The sequence below is a fragment of the Juglans microcarpa x Juglans regia genome, chromosome 5D (genome assembly GCF_004785595.1).
Source record: "Juglans microcarpa x Juglans regia isolate MS1-56 chromosome 5D, Jm3101_v1.0, whole genome shotgun sequence".
Lineage (NCBI taxonomy): Eukaryota > Viridiplantae > Streptophyta > Magnoliopsida > Fagales > Juglandaceae > Juglans > Juglans microcarpa x Juglans regia.
Window position 1 is genome coordinate 28,716,247 of NC_054602.1, and position 16,587 is coordinate 28,732,833.

At 36.3% G+C, this 16,587-nt stretch overlaps 1 protein-coding gene across 1 annotated transcript; it reads right to left on the reverse strand.

Annotated features, from left to right (window-relative positions):
- Window positions 1–3,083: 3,083 nt before the first annotated feature.
- On the reverse strand, window positions 3,084–6,289 carry LOC121264964. Its single transcript, XM_041168376.1, is given in 3 exon segments — window positions 3,084–4,715; window positions 4,718–5,876; window positions 5,987–6,289. Coding segments are annotated over 2 exon segments (2,664 nt in total). The 5' UTR covers window positions 5,868–5,876; window positions 5,987–6,289; the 3' UTR covers window positions 3,084–3,201.
- Between the last annotated feature and the right edge of the window lie 10,298 nt (window positions 6,290–16,587).

Below are 16,587 nucleotides of genomic sequence, written 5' to 3' on the forward strand. Positions count from 1 at the left end.
TAGATTTTTTTCCCAATTTATTAGTTTCGAATTTCTTAATAAAATCCCAAAATGCAGAACTATTCAATACTCACAAAAATATCAATTTCTTTGTGAAAATATATTATTCTAATTATGAGTTATTGATTATTCTATCTATTAGGAAAATTGAAATATTTGTGGAGTAATTTCGTATTCAAATAAAATTGAATATTGTAATAAAAAAGTACAATCTAATTGAATATTCTAAGGACTTATTGATTTTCCTCCAATATTTTTAATTCGAATTGCTATGCTTCTATGTCATTAATAATTACATTTAAAGTGCAATCATACTGAGATTTAATTCCACAAACAAAATTTATTTTAATACAACCAACACCATTACATTAATTTTTTAAAATTATATGTTCAATTGCTACTCCTAGTTGCCCACATTGATAGTGCAATCTCATCACTAATTGTACTCATGGCATGGGTTGATTTAGCTGTCATGTTTGCCTGTCGAGATGATGATGCCTCGTCACCAACCCCAATTGACATGTTATGGGGGATCTGCAAACTACCCACGCTCATGAACAACTAGTCGTGAGGTGTTGTCATTCTAATGAGATTATGCAGCATACAACATGTAATGATGAGCCCTTGCCTTCCAACTAAATATGCAGGCATTAAACGTAAAATTCTGAATCGTTCTTTTATCACACCAAATGTGCGCTTGATAATATTACGGAGTTATGAATGTCGATAATTAAAATAATCCTTATACCCTGTGAATGCATGGTGGCTATGCCAATCACTCATATGATACCTTTCCCTTGGGTATAATGGCATAAATCCAAGAGAAAGTGAAAATGCCAAATCAACAAGATAGTAACAACCTGTACACATTTTAGGCAGAGAGAGTGTAAAAATACAATCTAATAGGTGATTTTTTTTTAAATACAAATTTTTAAAATAAAAATATTCAATAGTTGGAAGTTTACCCCTGGGAGGCCATGAAAATTAGGCTTCGGACTAAGTCAATGCATGAATGGTACCCTCCCATCCCGTGTACACAAATGTGTATTTCATATCAAAGTCACATACACACAACACATTTTGGGCAATTTGGCCATGCCTATTTCGAAATGCCTCACATACTTCACCTGGTATGGTCGCATTGATCATCGTTTCGTCTTTCGCACCAACACATTGTTGCAACACCAGAAAATGTTATTATGCCATTTTTTTTCTTTCTTTGTTTCATGCGTATTCAAATCAATAACATGAAAATGCCTCAAACCACTCAATTACGAGCTCACCTCAAACCATGACATATTTCGGGTGTTGGCCGCAATATAGGGATTGGTTTCGCCTGTGTGTGTTGGCCTAATAATATGCCTTCCAAGCTCACATAGCGCATTCATGACTGCCTGCATATGGTGATTAATGGTTTCATTGCTATGTTGAAACATGTCCCCTACAATGCGTTGCCCTTGTATCCCATCAAAACACAAAACATGGCTAGTGCTTCCTCTACACTGACCTCACGTCTAGAATCCTCCAAAAATTGGTTTTCACGCAACAATGAGCATAATGCCCAAAATGTGTCCACCTCTAATCTAAATAACTCTCTACAATTTTGAGGGTTACCATTTAAAATTTCGTAACATATTGATGGCCACGCAAACCAATGTTGTGATGGGGCATTTTAAGATTAATGCACATTTCATCACACACTAATCAAACAAGAGTGACGATCGAATATGCGTCACTCTGGCCGGTTTGGATAGCCAGATCTCATCTAGCCTGTACGGATGGTCTAATCTCTCTATCCAAATGCTCAAAATCTCAATACACACTCATCTCTGAGTTTTCAACTAATGCAATTAATATCTGACAGTAAACAATGAAAACTGAAAAGCATTGTGGTCGTAAGTGACCCGTCGTCCTCTTTTTTTTTCATCCCATTTCGAATTTATCTTCCTCTCTGTTCACGCCCCTTCTTCTCTGTCGAAACCCACCGTTTCATTGGTGAAACCAGCCCCATCCCAACCGCAATAAACCACCGTCATGCTTTCATCCTAGCTAGAGAATTGTTATGACCATGTTAATTTGATTGTTTTACTTGGGTGCATGGATTTATAGATAAGGATAACTCATCTTTGTTTTTCTTCACAATATTCACATGTTTTATTTTGCTGCAATTGGTAACATATTTTTCACCAGTCACAAAGGACTTAGACAATAGATAGTGATGATCGTGTCAACGGGAACTTTGTCAATGGATGACAACAACAATGGAGAAGATGTCAACTCTGAGTTACCCATGAGTTCTAGTAGCGATGACTTCGATACATTTAGTACTTCTCCATATCATTATAACCATTCTCTTCATTTAATTAAATGAAATGGACAGTACCTTTTTAAGATAAAACACGAAATACTTTAATCGTTTTCCTCATCGACATAACCTGAATTGATTAAAATACTCTTATGTTTAATACTGGATTTGTAAGGATGGAGAATGGGTTGAGATGAAAATTTTATGAATAATAATAAGATGATTTATGAATAATAGTAAAATAATTTAAGTTAATTATTATGTTTAGATGTTGAACCAAATTCAACTCATCTTAAACCAGTCATTGATGAGACCCACTAATTTTTTAACTTTCCATAACTTTAACTTATCTATCCACAAAATATTACTATTCACAACTCAATTCAACATTTAAACGTAGTCAATTTTAAAAAATGAGAAAAAAAAATTAAATAAAAAATATTATAAAATTAAAATATTGTTAGAATATAACTTTTTATTTTTATTTTAAAATTTGAAAAAATTAAATTGTTTTTTATTTTTTATCTAAAAGTTTAAAAAAGTTGTAATGATTAATTTGAAAGTATTTGTATTTGAATGATGTTTGGAAAGAAAATGAGATAGAATAAGATGAAAAACTTTTTCAAACATCTTTTATCCAGTAGGATAGAAAGACAATTGATAAAATAGAGTGATTTTGGATGTCTAATGTGATTTGTGGCTATGTGGATGCACATGCACATTTGTGTGCAGATGTGCCCCCTGCTGTGTCATACTAATAGTAATGGAGAGAGAGAGAGAGCCTCAAAATAAAAGCACTAAATAGTAAAGTTCATAACTCAATCCTAAACAGATTCCTAAAAGCCGAACTTAACATCCAGTGGAGAGAGCGTTCAAAACATCATTATAGATTTGCCTCAAAGCGATGTCGCGGTAACTTTTCCACCTCGCTTTGTTGGTGCAGAGGCTTTAGAGTTAGAGGGCATAATATACTTGAGGCGGTAACTGACAAGCGAAGGTCCAAAAATACTGTATTTCCCAGCGCTGCTAAAAGCCGTTTCTGCATCATCGCGTTTCTTAAAAACCACCTTGGCACGTCTACTCTTCTTCAGAACTTCAGTCTGACATTCAATCAAAGTCCCAAACTGGCTAAATATCTTAGTGAGACTTGCTTCTGAAGGAACAGAATCCAAGTCCGTGAAGTTCAGAATGAGAGCTGTGGGTGGGAAATCTTGCTCACAACTTTCCTCCTCCAAGTGGTGTCCTACCGTCATCCCTGCTTCGGATTCAAGATTTTTATCAGAACTCTTCTGCGTATGATCAAGATTTGGCCTTTGTGGTTCGACAGTGGGAAAACCCTTTCCACTTGGACTGTCGGGCTGATTCTCAAATGATGACTGCTCTTCAGGAATGCTTTGGACAATCCTGTCACTCCAGTAAGAGTCGCTCAAAACGTCTGTCCCAGAAGCTTCAGTGATTCCTGGCATAGTTGACTTTCTTCCAGTTTTGGTTGATTTCTTTCTAGTCTTACCACCAAAAACTTGTTTCAAAGACTGTTCATGCTCCTCTAAGCTAGGATCATCCAGGCTAACAAAATTCCTGAATTCTGAGAAGAATCCGACCATAGAAACTATAAAGCTGTATCCTTTCATGGGATCTCTGGCAGCCAAGCAGAGCTGGGACATCATCTCATCAGGAGAAGATAACTCCGTGCTCGGTTTCTGTATGCTTTTATTCTCAACCCTGGCCTCTTGAGACATTCCATCTCCATACTTGAGTATTGGACTTGACCCATTCATTTGGCTAGCAGCCCGACGAATGCTATCTCCAACTCTAAAAGTTTGCTTGGTCCGTGCGGGCGCATCGACAACTCCTGTTGATAGATGGCTTTTCCCACGTTTCATAGATGAATCATCCGACAATGCACAAACCGCCTTTCGTTTCTGACTAGAAGATTGTGAAATCAACTTACCTACACCTTCCTTGCCTGTTTTGTTTCCTCCATTTGGCGTACGCAAGCCCTTCTCAACAAGCAAATCCAGCAAGCTTCTCTCTTTTTGGTTGGGGAGCAAAGAATCTCCAGAAGTGTGCTTACGCTTACGGGAAGAGCTAACTTGAGTCTCTGACTTTCCATTTCCTGAGGATATTGAATTGTCATTCTCCATATCCGGAACATCATTCACATTGAATTCTGCGTGATTCTTTTTCACCCCAAGCAGTTGATTGTCCTCCTCACTCCCAAACAATGTACCAAGCATATTGAACTTGGGAAGCTCTGAATAACCCTTCCAGCGATAGAAGGCTGACAATTGGGCCTGTGACATTACAAATTCCAGTCTGTCACCTCCACCATATGGCAATTGAGCTGTTGTTTTCATGAACTCGAGAAGTTCCACGGGTTTTAAAGAAGTGGCATTCAAATATCTATCCCACCATCTCTTCTACTTGATTCTTCCCTGATTCCAGCATTAACTATTATCTGGGTGTTGAGTTTGGCATATGCTTCTTTTGATATGCAGGAACAGGCCAGCCCAAACTCTACCCGTCTGGAAACCTCTTCCAAAGCACAGTCAATAGCATATCGGAATTCTTCCTTAGTGCTCTGCTTCTCCATTTGCGAGAATTGTGGACCAAAGGGTTTTATCCAAGAAGCTTCATTCCAAGCAAATGTTTGATCCCCAAAATATGCTATCAGGTAACTTCCTTTTTTAGAGTACTTCGTTGCGTTTTCTGATGAATCCGAAGGATCAAAAATCTGCCCAGGCCACCAGGGATGACTCCGAACTTTGCCCCATACTAGATCAGAGACATGAAATTCTGGTTTTGAGGCAGCAGATTTGACATTCACATCACTTGAAACATTCCCGTCTGTTATCGTATATGTATTCAAATCTACAACAAGATTGAAAATATTAGAATCTTCTCCATTATTCTGGACAACCCCAGCTTCCGGAACACGAGTGCTTGCGGTTTGATTCTTATTGGTCTCTATCATTGCATCTATATTCATGGTCCGGTTTTCTGATCCCTCAGAAGTTAAAGCCTCAGAAACGTGCGTCGGACACACACTAGAATTTTCATCACAGAAAGTCTCGTTAATATCAGCTACTTTTGCTTCCATACCTGGAATTTCAGCTGGTATTTTGCTCACAGATTCGACCTGAGGCTCTATTCCTTCCTGCATACAATCCGAGGCATTGACATCCTCCTTCGCCAGCCCCAGTGAAACATCGCCGTCATTTAAATTAACGCCTCTATCTACCATTCCTGTCTCCGCTTCTGCAACATTCGCGCCGTCTGCAAAATGGGTTACTCTCTTTAAAACCTCCTTTTCCAATCCATCAATCACAGGCTCAAGCACCGCATTCCCATCAGACCCACCAATCTCCAACCCCTTGGCTGCACTAAAATTCCCAACTTCATCCACCATTCGCTCCTTTGGAGAACCCTGGACCTGATCATGACCCTTGAAAGTCTCAGTTAGGGTTACAGGTTCAGAATCGGTTACACCATGAGCCATGTTTTCCAGGTCAAACGGAAGAACGTCCGAGTTCAGGTCGATATGGGCAGAATTCGCAGACATTAAGAAGCCCTAAAAGACCCACATAAGCATGCCCAGAATAAGATAACAAACCCTAATAATGGATGAAACTACTCGCAATCATAAAACACGAACTACTCAGAGAAATGAAACAACTGTACCTTTGGTTTTTCCTTGCTTTCACTCTCCGCCTAGGTTGGGTAGAGTGGTAGACAGAGACGGCGTGCCTATAGTCCTAGGGGGAGACAGGGAAAGCTTGACGTTATGAGAAGTTCAAAGCGTGAAATAATATGCTTGTGTGAAGAGGAAATGGAGAAAATGCTAAGCTGTTGGAGTTAGGGTAGGACAATCACAAGGAATGAATAGTCCTTAAATAGAGAAAATGCTACGTTTTCTTGCTGGTTTGGAAAACAGGACATTCCAATTTCCATTATTTTTTTTGGATAGAATTTGTGTCCCTATCGGTAGATGGATGAATCTTCTCGGTTCTAGGCGGCACCCAAAATTTTCTCCTCGCCAACACAAAAAGTAAGATAAATTTAAAATTTATATAAAAAATTAATTTGTTTAATGTTAGACCATATGACTTACAGTTTTAATCTGCATGACTTTTCTTCTTATTTTATTTATTTATTTATTTTTTTTTGTAGAGTAATCTGCACGGACATGAAGTTTGAGTCGATAATCGTTTTTTTGAATAAGTCAAACAATAAGTCCTCGCACTCCAGGGAGCGAGCAAAAGTGTAGACTAAGGTTTTGTTAGAAATTTAGATTGAATTTAGATCAATTTAATTTTAAGTTATGTTTAATATTTAAATACTCAATTCTTAAATCATTAAATTTATTTCAACTCAAAATTTTTTTTTACGTAGGACTCACAATCTTTTTCAATTCAACACATTTTTACACGCATGACCTACAAATTTTTTCAACTTCCTATAAATATATCTAAACTCATCTTAGGTGGGCTTTATAAAATTTACTCCACCATCTTAACTCATTGCTATTTATAAATAATATAGTTGCTAATTTGTTGAAATCTGATGTAATTAGACCTAATTAGTCTCCATTTTCTTCACCAGTTTTGATAGTAAGAAAATCAGATAGGTTGTGGAGAATGTGTATAAATTATAGAGTCTTGAACGAAACTACTACCAAAGACAAATATCACATCCCAGTTGTGGATGAGTTGTTAGATGAATTGTTTGGATCCACTATATTTTTCAAACTGGATCCTGAGATCAGGTTACCACCAGATTCAAATGAAGACAGAGGATATACATAAGACATCTTTCAGAACACATGAGGGACATTATGAGTTCCTTGTCATGCCTTCTAGACTCACTAATACTCCCTCCACATTCTAAGCACTTATACTCAAGTTTTTTGGGCCATTTCAGATTACTCAAAAGGTTGGACAGGTTGCTTATAGGCTTGCTTTGCCTCAGCACACTTTAACCCATCTTGTATTTCATATGTCTTGTTTAAAGAGGAAGTTGGGGCAGAATATTTCACATCTCTCTACATTACCTTTAGTCGATTTGTAGGGAGAGTTGTCACCTGAGCCTATAGCCATTTTATAGTGCAAAAGTAAGAGGGTTAATAATAGAGCAGTGGTGGAAGTGCTGGTGCAGTAGCAAGGAGTTGGAATGGAGGATGCTACGTGGGAATTATATTGGTAGTTAAGGGAGAAATTTCCTCACCTTGTGGGCAAGGTGCTTTGAAGGGGAGGAGTATGTCATGATCACGCAGGAGCAGAAATGAAATGGAAAGAAGAAGGAAGATGTGGCAGTTTTTTTTAGTTAAGGATTCGCTGATATGTAGTTATTTTGGGTTACTATTGTATTAGTTAGTAGATTGTATAAGGACTGTATAAGGGATACAATGTCATTTGAGTTAGTGGCTGTGTGAGGAATAATGTCGTTTTGTTGATGGAAGTGTTAATTGTTGTAAACAGTTGTATGGTGCATTTTGATAAAATTCATATAAGAAGAACCACGAGTTGGGGCAGAGGCCAACTCTAACTAGTTGATCATTTCCCTCCAACTCTCTCTCTAGAGCTGTAAATGAACCAGTTTGTTCAATAGTCCGCTTGGTACTCGCTAGGTTAAACTCGAATCTAACTTGACTCGTGAAAAAAAAGAGCTTGTTCGTGAAAGTAGATACCTGCTCGATTTGTAAATGACACATATCGACAAAATTCGACTCGACTCAGCTAAGACTCGTTAAGGCCCGCTCATTTATATTCGAGTCGACTCGTTAGCTCGACTCAATTAAAACTTATTCATATATTGATAATTATATACATACACCTATGTATATATACATATATATATATATATGTATTAGTTAATAATATAAGCATACCATTTTTATAATTAAATATATAATATGCAATCTAATTACTTATGTCCATATAGTGAATATACTTCATAAGTATATTTTATAATTTGTATAATAATTAATCAATAAAATTTAATAATTTCATATACTAGTATGTGAGAACCATATATAAAATAGATATATGTTATTATATTAAGTGTATGTATTAATAATATATGTAGGCATATAATATATTGTTATTTTAGATAAATATCAACTAGTTAGATATTAATTATTTATAAATTTTTTAAAATTTTATAATTCAATAGAGGTTTTACTTGTTAGTTGTATAAATTCAATATTAGATATTTTATTTTTTTATTTATTTTATTTAACAGCATTCTCGGGAGGGGCACTCGGACCAGCAGACAGGTCTGGAGGGGACCCATTAATTATTAAGTCTTATTCAAAAAATAGAAACATAAACAATTCGAGCTCGAGCTCGAGCTTGGCTCGACTCGACTCAAACTCCACAAACAAGCTCGAGTTGAGAGTTTAGCTTATCGAGTCAAGTTTGAATAAAGAATAAAAAAAAAGCTCGAGCTCAAGTATTTTGAGTCGAGCCGAGCTCGGCAAGCCAAAGACCGGCTCGGCTCGGCTTGATTACAACTCTATCTCTATCTCTTCTTCTTAATCTTCTCTCTACTATCTCTCTCTAATTCTTGGTTCTTGATCGGTTCTTGACCATGTCCACCAATGGAATTGATTAGATGACGATGGACCACGTAATGCATACTCGATCTCCATAAGTATCGGACATCGATCAACTTGGTTGGAGGACATGGGAACGAAGTCTCCCGAGCATGTCCCTCGAGAACATAAATTGACCAAAAGTGAAGCCCATCATGTAAAGCATACACAATCTCTATTCGACCTTGATCAAATTCTCACTCCAAAATAGTATCTTGATTGTGTGGGAGATCGACTCCTGACCATGTCTACCAATCAATTTGGTTAGGTGATGTGAGACCATGTAAAGCGTATCCAATCTCCATAAGTATTCGACCCCTATCAAATTGGTCAGATCATGTGGGAGCTTGGCTCCTGAGCATGTATAGTGTTCTCGACCAAAAGTACTCAATCCCAAGGCTGCATATGGATGAGCAAAGGGATGTCACATCCTGGGGTGAGCAAAGAATGCTTGCACCTAACCGGGAAAAAAGTGCTAGCACTTTGAGGTGAGAAAAAATGCTCCTCTTGAAGGGGCAAGTAAAAGTGCTTGCGGTAGAACGTGCTCCTCTCAAGGGCGAGCATTCAAACAAATACATGAACTAGTGTTTGTAAAAGTGCTCGCACATAGAAGCGAGCACTTTGCTTTGAGTAGGCAAAAGTCTTGACATCCTTGAGGGTGAGTGACAACATTGAAAAGGCGCTCATCCCTCAGGGGTGAGCAAGGCAAGTTCTTGCATTTTGGGCAAGCAAACGTCCTCGCAACTCGGAGGGTGAGCAAAAGTATCCAACCCCATGGGAGATCTAGTAAATTGTGCCAACTCCACGAGATGTGCTCATCAATGGGCGAGCAAAAAAAAAAACAAACAAAAGAATTAAGTGATGTTTGCAAAAGTGCTCGCAAATCGAAAGCCAAGCAAAACTGCTTGGCACCTCAATCCTTGGGCAAGAGCATAAGGAATTCACACCTTGGGGGTGACCAAGAAAGTACTCACACCTCGGGGAGAGTAAATGGTGTCCAACTAGGAGGTGAGCAACAACAGATTGCCCTCACCCTTGAAGGGCAATCAAAAGAGCTCACCCTTGAAAGTGCTCCTCCTAAGGGTGAGTATTCAAAGAAATATATGAAGTTATATTTCTCACCTCTGAGGCATGCAAAAGTAAAAAAGTGTTCATCGCCCCAGTTGTAACACCCCACCTAAGGCAACTTAGAATTTGACTATAACAACCCAAAATCATAGTTAAAGTGGAAGTAATGATCCTTAAGGAAAGATAACTTTTGGATCATGATTTGGCGAAATAAATTCCAACCTTGGATAGTAAGTATTTTCCTTAAACTTCTAGAGTAATATAGGTTTTTGAGGAAATAAATGCTAAGAGGCCAATATTAGGATGGCAAGTGGCATGAAGGAAGTTTGCTACTTTAATGGGCTTGGAAGTTGGTCCATAGCAAGCCAAGGGAATTGGATGAATTTTGAAGAAGTCCCAAAAGATTGGTTTAAGCTTAATAAGATGGAAAGCTAAGGATAGGCCCAACTTAGTAAAACCTAAGGCTAAGATTCAACTTAGTGAACTATTGAGGCCCAAAGAAAGGACTAATAAGATTTAAACATGAGGTCCAAGGAAAGGCCCTTTTCAAGGCCCACATAAATGTTTAAATCCTTGGTAATAAGTGGACCAATGAAATTTCAACATTTGGAAACAAAACTTAGGATTCTCATTTCACTATTGCAAATGGTATGCATGACATCAAACCATTTGTTTTCTCTTTCTTTAAACCATCCCACATGCCCCTAAGGTTGTTTTCCAACCATGGTGAAATCCCTAACTTGAGTTTAGGTTTCTATATCCAAAACCCCTCATCTTTTTAATGAATGGTAACTTAATCATCATAACTTGCCTAGTTTGCTTCTAGTTCTTTTCTTCATGAGTTTTTATTTGCTATTTTTGTCTTTACCTCTTCTTTTATATTAGTCTTAGACAACCCTAGAATAGTAAAACAAATCCAACCCATGTCACATGAAGAAAAGGCATGTCAATGCCATCAAAACCCACCAATCGGTACCCCTAGTGCAAACTTATGCACTTCATTGAAACCATGATCTTTCAACAACTTTTCAAGTGATTTTCTACAACTTATTCAACCCATGTCACCTAAACCCAAAAAAAAAACCCACAACTAATGTGGAGCCAAAAACATCTCCCATGATCACTCCAAATAGGAAACTATTCCACCTAGGAAATGAAGCATGCAAGCTGAAACACTAATGCTTTTTCATTTTTTTTTTTCTGCAGTAAACCTAGCCCTCTTTGCACGCCATTAGTAACCCCTCTAGCTCTAGAAACATGTCGTAGAATCACCCTCATGACACTTTTGAATTCTTCCCACATAATGATCAAAACCAATGGGGTACTTTGGTGATGAAACATGAGCTCATTTTGGCTACACCATGGCCATTCAAACCTCTTTTTCATTTTCTACTCAAGCTTAACCAAATGGCCGCCATTCATACCAAAATACACACCTGTAAAAGAAACTCAAACATTGCTTACTATTTGATCAAATATGATCACAAGGATGAGACAAAAGATGATCAAAACTGGACAACTTTGGGAAGCCAAAACTACCTGCCATGCTTTCAATTTCTCTTGAAGAAACCATGAGATTCTTGTTCCAACTCTTGAAATCATTCATCCTCAACACCAATGGCCTTCATCTAGCCATTTTTCAAGAGATAATCAAGTTGGTTGTTCAACTGTTCAATTGAAAACACCAAGCTTGGACTCCACCACCCACACTCACTAATCACATTCACTTGACTTCAACTAACCGTGCACTCCCTCACCTCTTGCCCCGTCAATTGAAGCCTATAAATACCTCTATTCATCCCTTACTTCTCCCACACCTTCCTCAAGCATCTCTTTAGTGTTATTGAGAGCAAAACACTATAATTTTGAGAAAAGACTGAAACCATGGGGTTGGGTGTGTTCATTGGAGGAAGTTGATCCTTGAATGACTCAAAGGCTATAGTTTGGTGAGTAACCTTACCTTATCTTTTGTTGGGTGATGGATTAAAATTTTAGGCTTTAATTTATGGCATGAGAATGAAGATTTGATTGAATTATATGATGTTGAATTTGAAGAAGTGCATTTCAGTTTAGATTTGGAGTCTTGCTTGTATAAACTATTTTGGGATAAAATTTTAGCCATGACATGTCTTGATATGATCTTATATGTTTTGCTAATGTCCTGTTTGATTGATCTAAGGTTCATACTTGAAGAAAAAAGCATGTCATGATAGGGTTATAAATCAATATCTTGGGTTGATCATCTAGAACATTTCGGCTTCCACTTGTGTGAGGTTATCTTATGATTTCTTAATCAAGTTTCGCAAATCATGAGGGCCAAACATCTAGAAATACATTGTCATCAAGATGAGAGCTAGATAGCCCGATTTATTTAGGCGTTAAGAGTTCATATGCCAAAGAAAAGCTAGATTCATCATGCATATACTCATTTAAAGGCTTTGTGATGTTTTAATGATGATCAATGCATAATTGTTGATGGGATCTCATGCGACCTAAATCTAAGTTGTTAGTATATCCTTAGGATTAGGTCCATTAATTTTTACATGAGAAATTTCGGTCACATATGCATTCGTGAAGACTATAGGTTTATAATAACATAGGGTTTAAATCTAGTCTGGATGCATGCCACAAGTTGGGTAAATTTAGCATGATAGATGTTTGATTCTTGTAGTTCTAAGATGATATATGGATTTAGAACATGTAAAATATGAGATTTGTGCAATTTGGTGAAATTTGGGGTCAAATTGTAAATAGTGAAAATTTTGGGTCAAAATGACAATTTCAAAAAATTAGAGGGCAGATTTGCAATTACTAGAATTTTGAACCCAGAATTCTAACTCTAGTACGTATTTTATTTCAGAAAGCAGCAATCCATAATACTACGAAAGTTTGTAAGTTAGCTTCTAACTTACTCTTAAATAACTTATTTATAATTCTTGTATAAACACACCACATTCATATTATAAATGTCATTTTGATCATGAATTTATCATATGAGACATCATTAAGCATTGGCTACTTGCACACATGGCATGTGTTATGTTACTCTTGCATAGACATGAAAGATTACTCTTTTTAGCATAATGCATAAAAATGTCATTTTTGCGTAAAGCTTGTTACATGTTACTAAATGAACATTGTCATGAAATATTGTCTTAAAACATGGTATGAAAATGTTTTATCATGACACAAAGCTATGATAAGGGATTATAATAGTGAAACTCCTTTACCTACCCTGGAGTGAGTAAAAATAGAGTGGTAATCCCTGAGTTGAAAAAAATCGTCGACGGGCTTCGAATAAATTCTTTCTAAAAAATACGGAAGCGAAGTCGTATATATCACCTAATACTAGTGGGTGCAGCTGTTATGATGATACTGTTATGTTATGATGTTTAATGTCAATGCATTGAGAAATGAGTCTGCAGATAACATAGTTTAAACATGAGTTATATTATGGTCATTGACAGATACTCACAGTGCAAATGGGGAATTGTGATGATACTATATGTTATGTTAAAATGGCTCTAATAACAAGAAGTATGTTCTTAAGAAAATTGTTCTCTGTAAGAAAATGTGCATTAAAACTCTTTTCTTTTAAAAAATAAGATGTTGAGAAATCTGGATGAATCACAAATACAATTTTCTGCATATGATGCATGCATCTCATGTTTATTGTTTATCATGCATATCTTATATTTGTGCAAATTGGTTGTTTAACTCACTAAAATTTTAAGGAATCTCACTGTAGTAGTCCCACTATCATTCTCCGGAATGATAAAAGTTGTGTCGGAAGCAACCTTTGACGAATAGGATGGTGCTGAGCTCCACTTGGTTTCAGATGATTGAGAATGAGCCTAATCCCGAACGTATGTTGGAGTTAATATTATTGTTCATAGAGATGATCTTGATCGCATTGGAGCGTATCAGAGAGATGCTTTGAGCTACCTTTTTATTAGTCTTGTCTGTAATGAATAGATTTGATCTCCAAGATTATGTTTGACTCATGCCTACTATTTGGACCTATTTTAATTGAGGCACTATCTACGGTTAATTTTCATGTTTGGATATTTTAGTTCGTTCTAGAACAAAAATTTTATGTAGTCACTCTTTTTTCACTGCGATTATTGCATACTTCTAGTTACACTCTAAGATACATTGCATAATCTGTGTCAGAACCATCAAGTCGATCAAGAACTACATCGATTTCACAAATACCCACAGAAAGCCGATGACACAAATCTTTATCTCAAAACCATCAAGCTGATGACACAAATATCCATAAAAAATCTCCATCTTAGACCCACAACAACGACAACATGTGGGTCTTTGGTACAAAAGTGGTGATATTTTTTTATTATTTCTTTATATTTTCATCTCTATCGCGGTCATAGGTCGCACCATGGTCGACGAACAAACATTGCTCTACAATTTCTTCTAAACCAAAATGAGAAGAGAAAAAAAAAATAGAAGAATGAAGAACTATAAGAGGGAAGATGGAGAGTGGGGAGCGCAAGAGAATGAAAATGAAGCTGGTTCTGGAAATTTATGGTTGTCATCGACTGTTTTGATTTGGATCAAGGTTGCTTTTGTCTAATTCAATTTATTGTGAATATGTGGCAAGGAAATTTTGATACAAATCATTACATGAATTCCTACTTCGATATACTTACTATTTTATTAAAGAATTGATATAAATAGTAATTCTCCCTAAAGAGGGAATCCCAAACCCTAGCACGGGAGATATGTCTCCTTTACACAAACTAGGTAGTACATGAGTACAATAGAGAGGGTGGCCACTCTTGTAATCTAGGCATAACCTAGGTTTTGAAAAAGAAAAATGATTTATACAAGTCTCATACAAGCCTTTGTAAAAAAGTGGATCCCACTTTAAAAAAGTGTAAAAAAATTATTTTTTATTAATAGGACCTATTTGTTTACAAAGGACTGGTATGTGACTTGTTTATTTGATGTTTGTACCTATCATTACTCTTTGAAAAATGGTTCCTTTCCCTTCTACAATCAAGATGACAACTGGATTGTAGAAGAGGGCATGCACAAGGGGTGTACAAAAATTGGCTGTCGGAGTATGAAACCGGTTGAAACTGACAGAAAATCGGTCGGCTAATGGCAGAAATATACAAATACCGACATCGGCTGATTCAGTTTCGATTTGAACCTGTTTTAAACCGCTGAACCGGCCGACTAAATATATATATATTTTTTATATTTATCTAAGTTAAAATGACGCTGTTTCACTTAATTTTAATCGAAACGACGTAGTTTTACACATAACAAATGCAAAAAAAAATATAAGTGAAACGATGCCATTTGGTCTTAACCAAATGGCGTCGTTTTCACACGTAACGTATTAAAAAAAAGGATAAGTCAAACGATATTAAAAAACCAAACGTTGTCCTTTAATTTTAGCTTGTCGCCTTCCTCCTCCTCTCTTCTTCTCTATTTCTTTCATTATCTCTCCTCTCTAAGACTACAACTCCCTCTCTTTCTTTGAAGAATCTCTACGCCACCGAGAACCGTTGGAATCGGTACGGCCGATATTTCTCCTCTCCCTCGGCCGGTTCGGTCGATTCTTCCATGAAAATGACCTCTATAGGTCGGCTGCGGTTTTTGTCAGAAACTATGCTAATATGGTCAGTTTTCATCCCAAGAGTGCACCTCTCTTCGTGGGTCTAGTTGACCCCTTCCCAACCCAGGCATGACCTTAGTTCCCTAACCAGGTTTTGCTTGGATCAAGTCCCCCTATGTGAGAAGGCTACATTTTGCCTATTTCTCTCGTTTTTTAATTTTATTTTTAACATTTGTTTTCAATTAACTTTGCCTTTTCAATTAACTTTATTGAATTATTATTATTATTTTTTTCATTTTTAATATTTCTTCAAATTCTTTGTTTCTAGTACTATTTTACCCTTTTAACATTTTTATTTGTTATGTTTGGTTTTCATCAATATGCTATACGGTAATTATATAATTAGTCTTAAGATTGACATAAATAAGGAAATGAACTATTTTAATACTAGAAAGTCGAAAACTAAAGTAACTTTCAATAAATAAATAGTTCTACTTATAAGAGTATTGGCAATGGTCTAGCCATTACCAAGTCTAAAGTTTGACTAGAATCTTAACTTTTGGTTATAATATCAATTTTTGACTAGGTGAGTTGACATTGGACTAGTTATTATAAAGTTAAAATAATAATATAATATAATATTTTTTATTTTTTTTAATTTTTTTACAAATACAATTTATATATTTCTTAGATTTTCATGTTTTGTAGAAATAATGTGTCTACTCTATCAATCAGTAGAAATAATGTGCATGCCATGCATGTTTACCATTCAAAGAGAGAGGGAAGTGATGAAATAATTAAATATTACTTTCCATTGTGAATAGTAGCTAGTCATGTTTGGGAAGGACTTAAGATTTACTATTTATCAAGTCTTAAAGTTTGGACTATTGGCTAGTCCAATATAGAGGTTTTTTCTCATATCTAACTAAAGTTTAGACTTGCATTGACATTTGACTAGTCCATTGTCAATGCTCTAAGCGGGTGTGAATCACGTATCCATAAAAATATTGATATGAAAAAATTTAATTTGTAAAA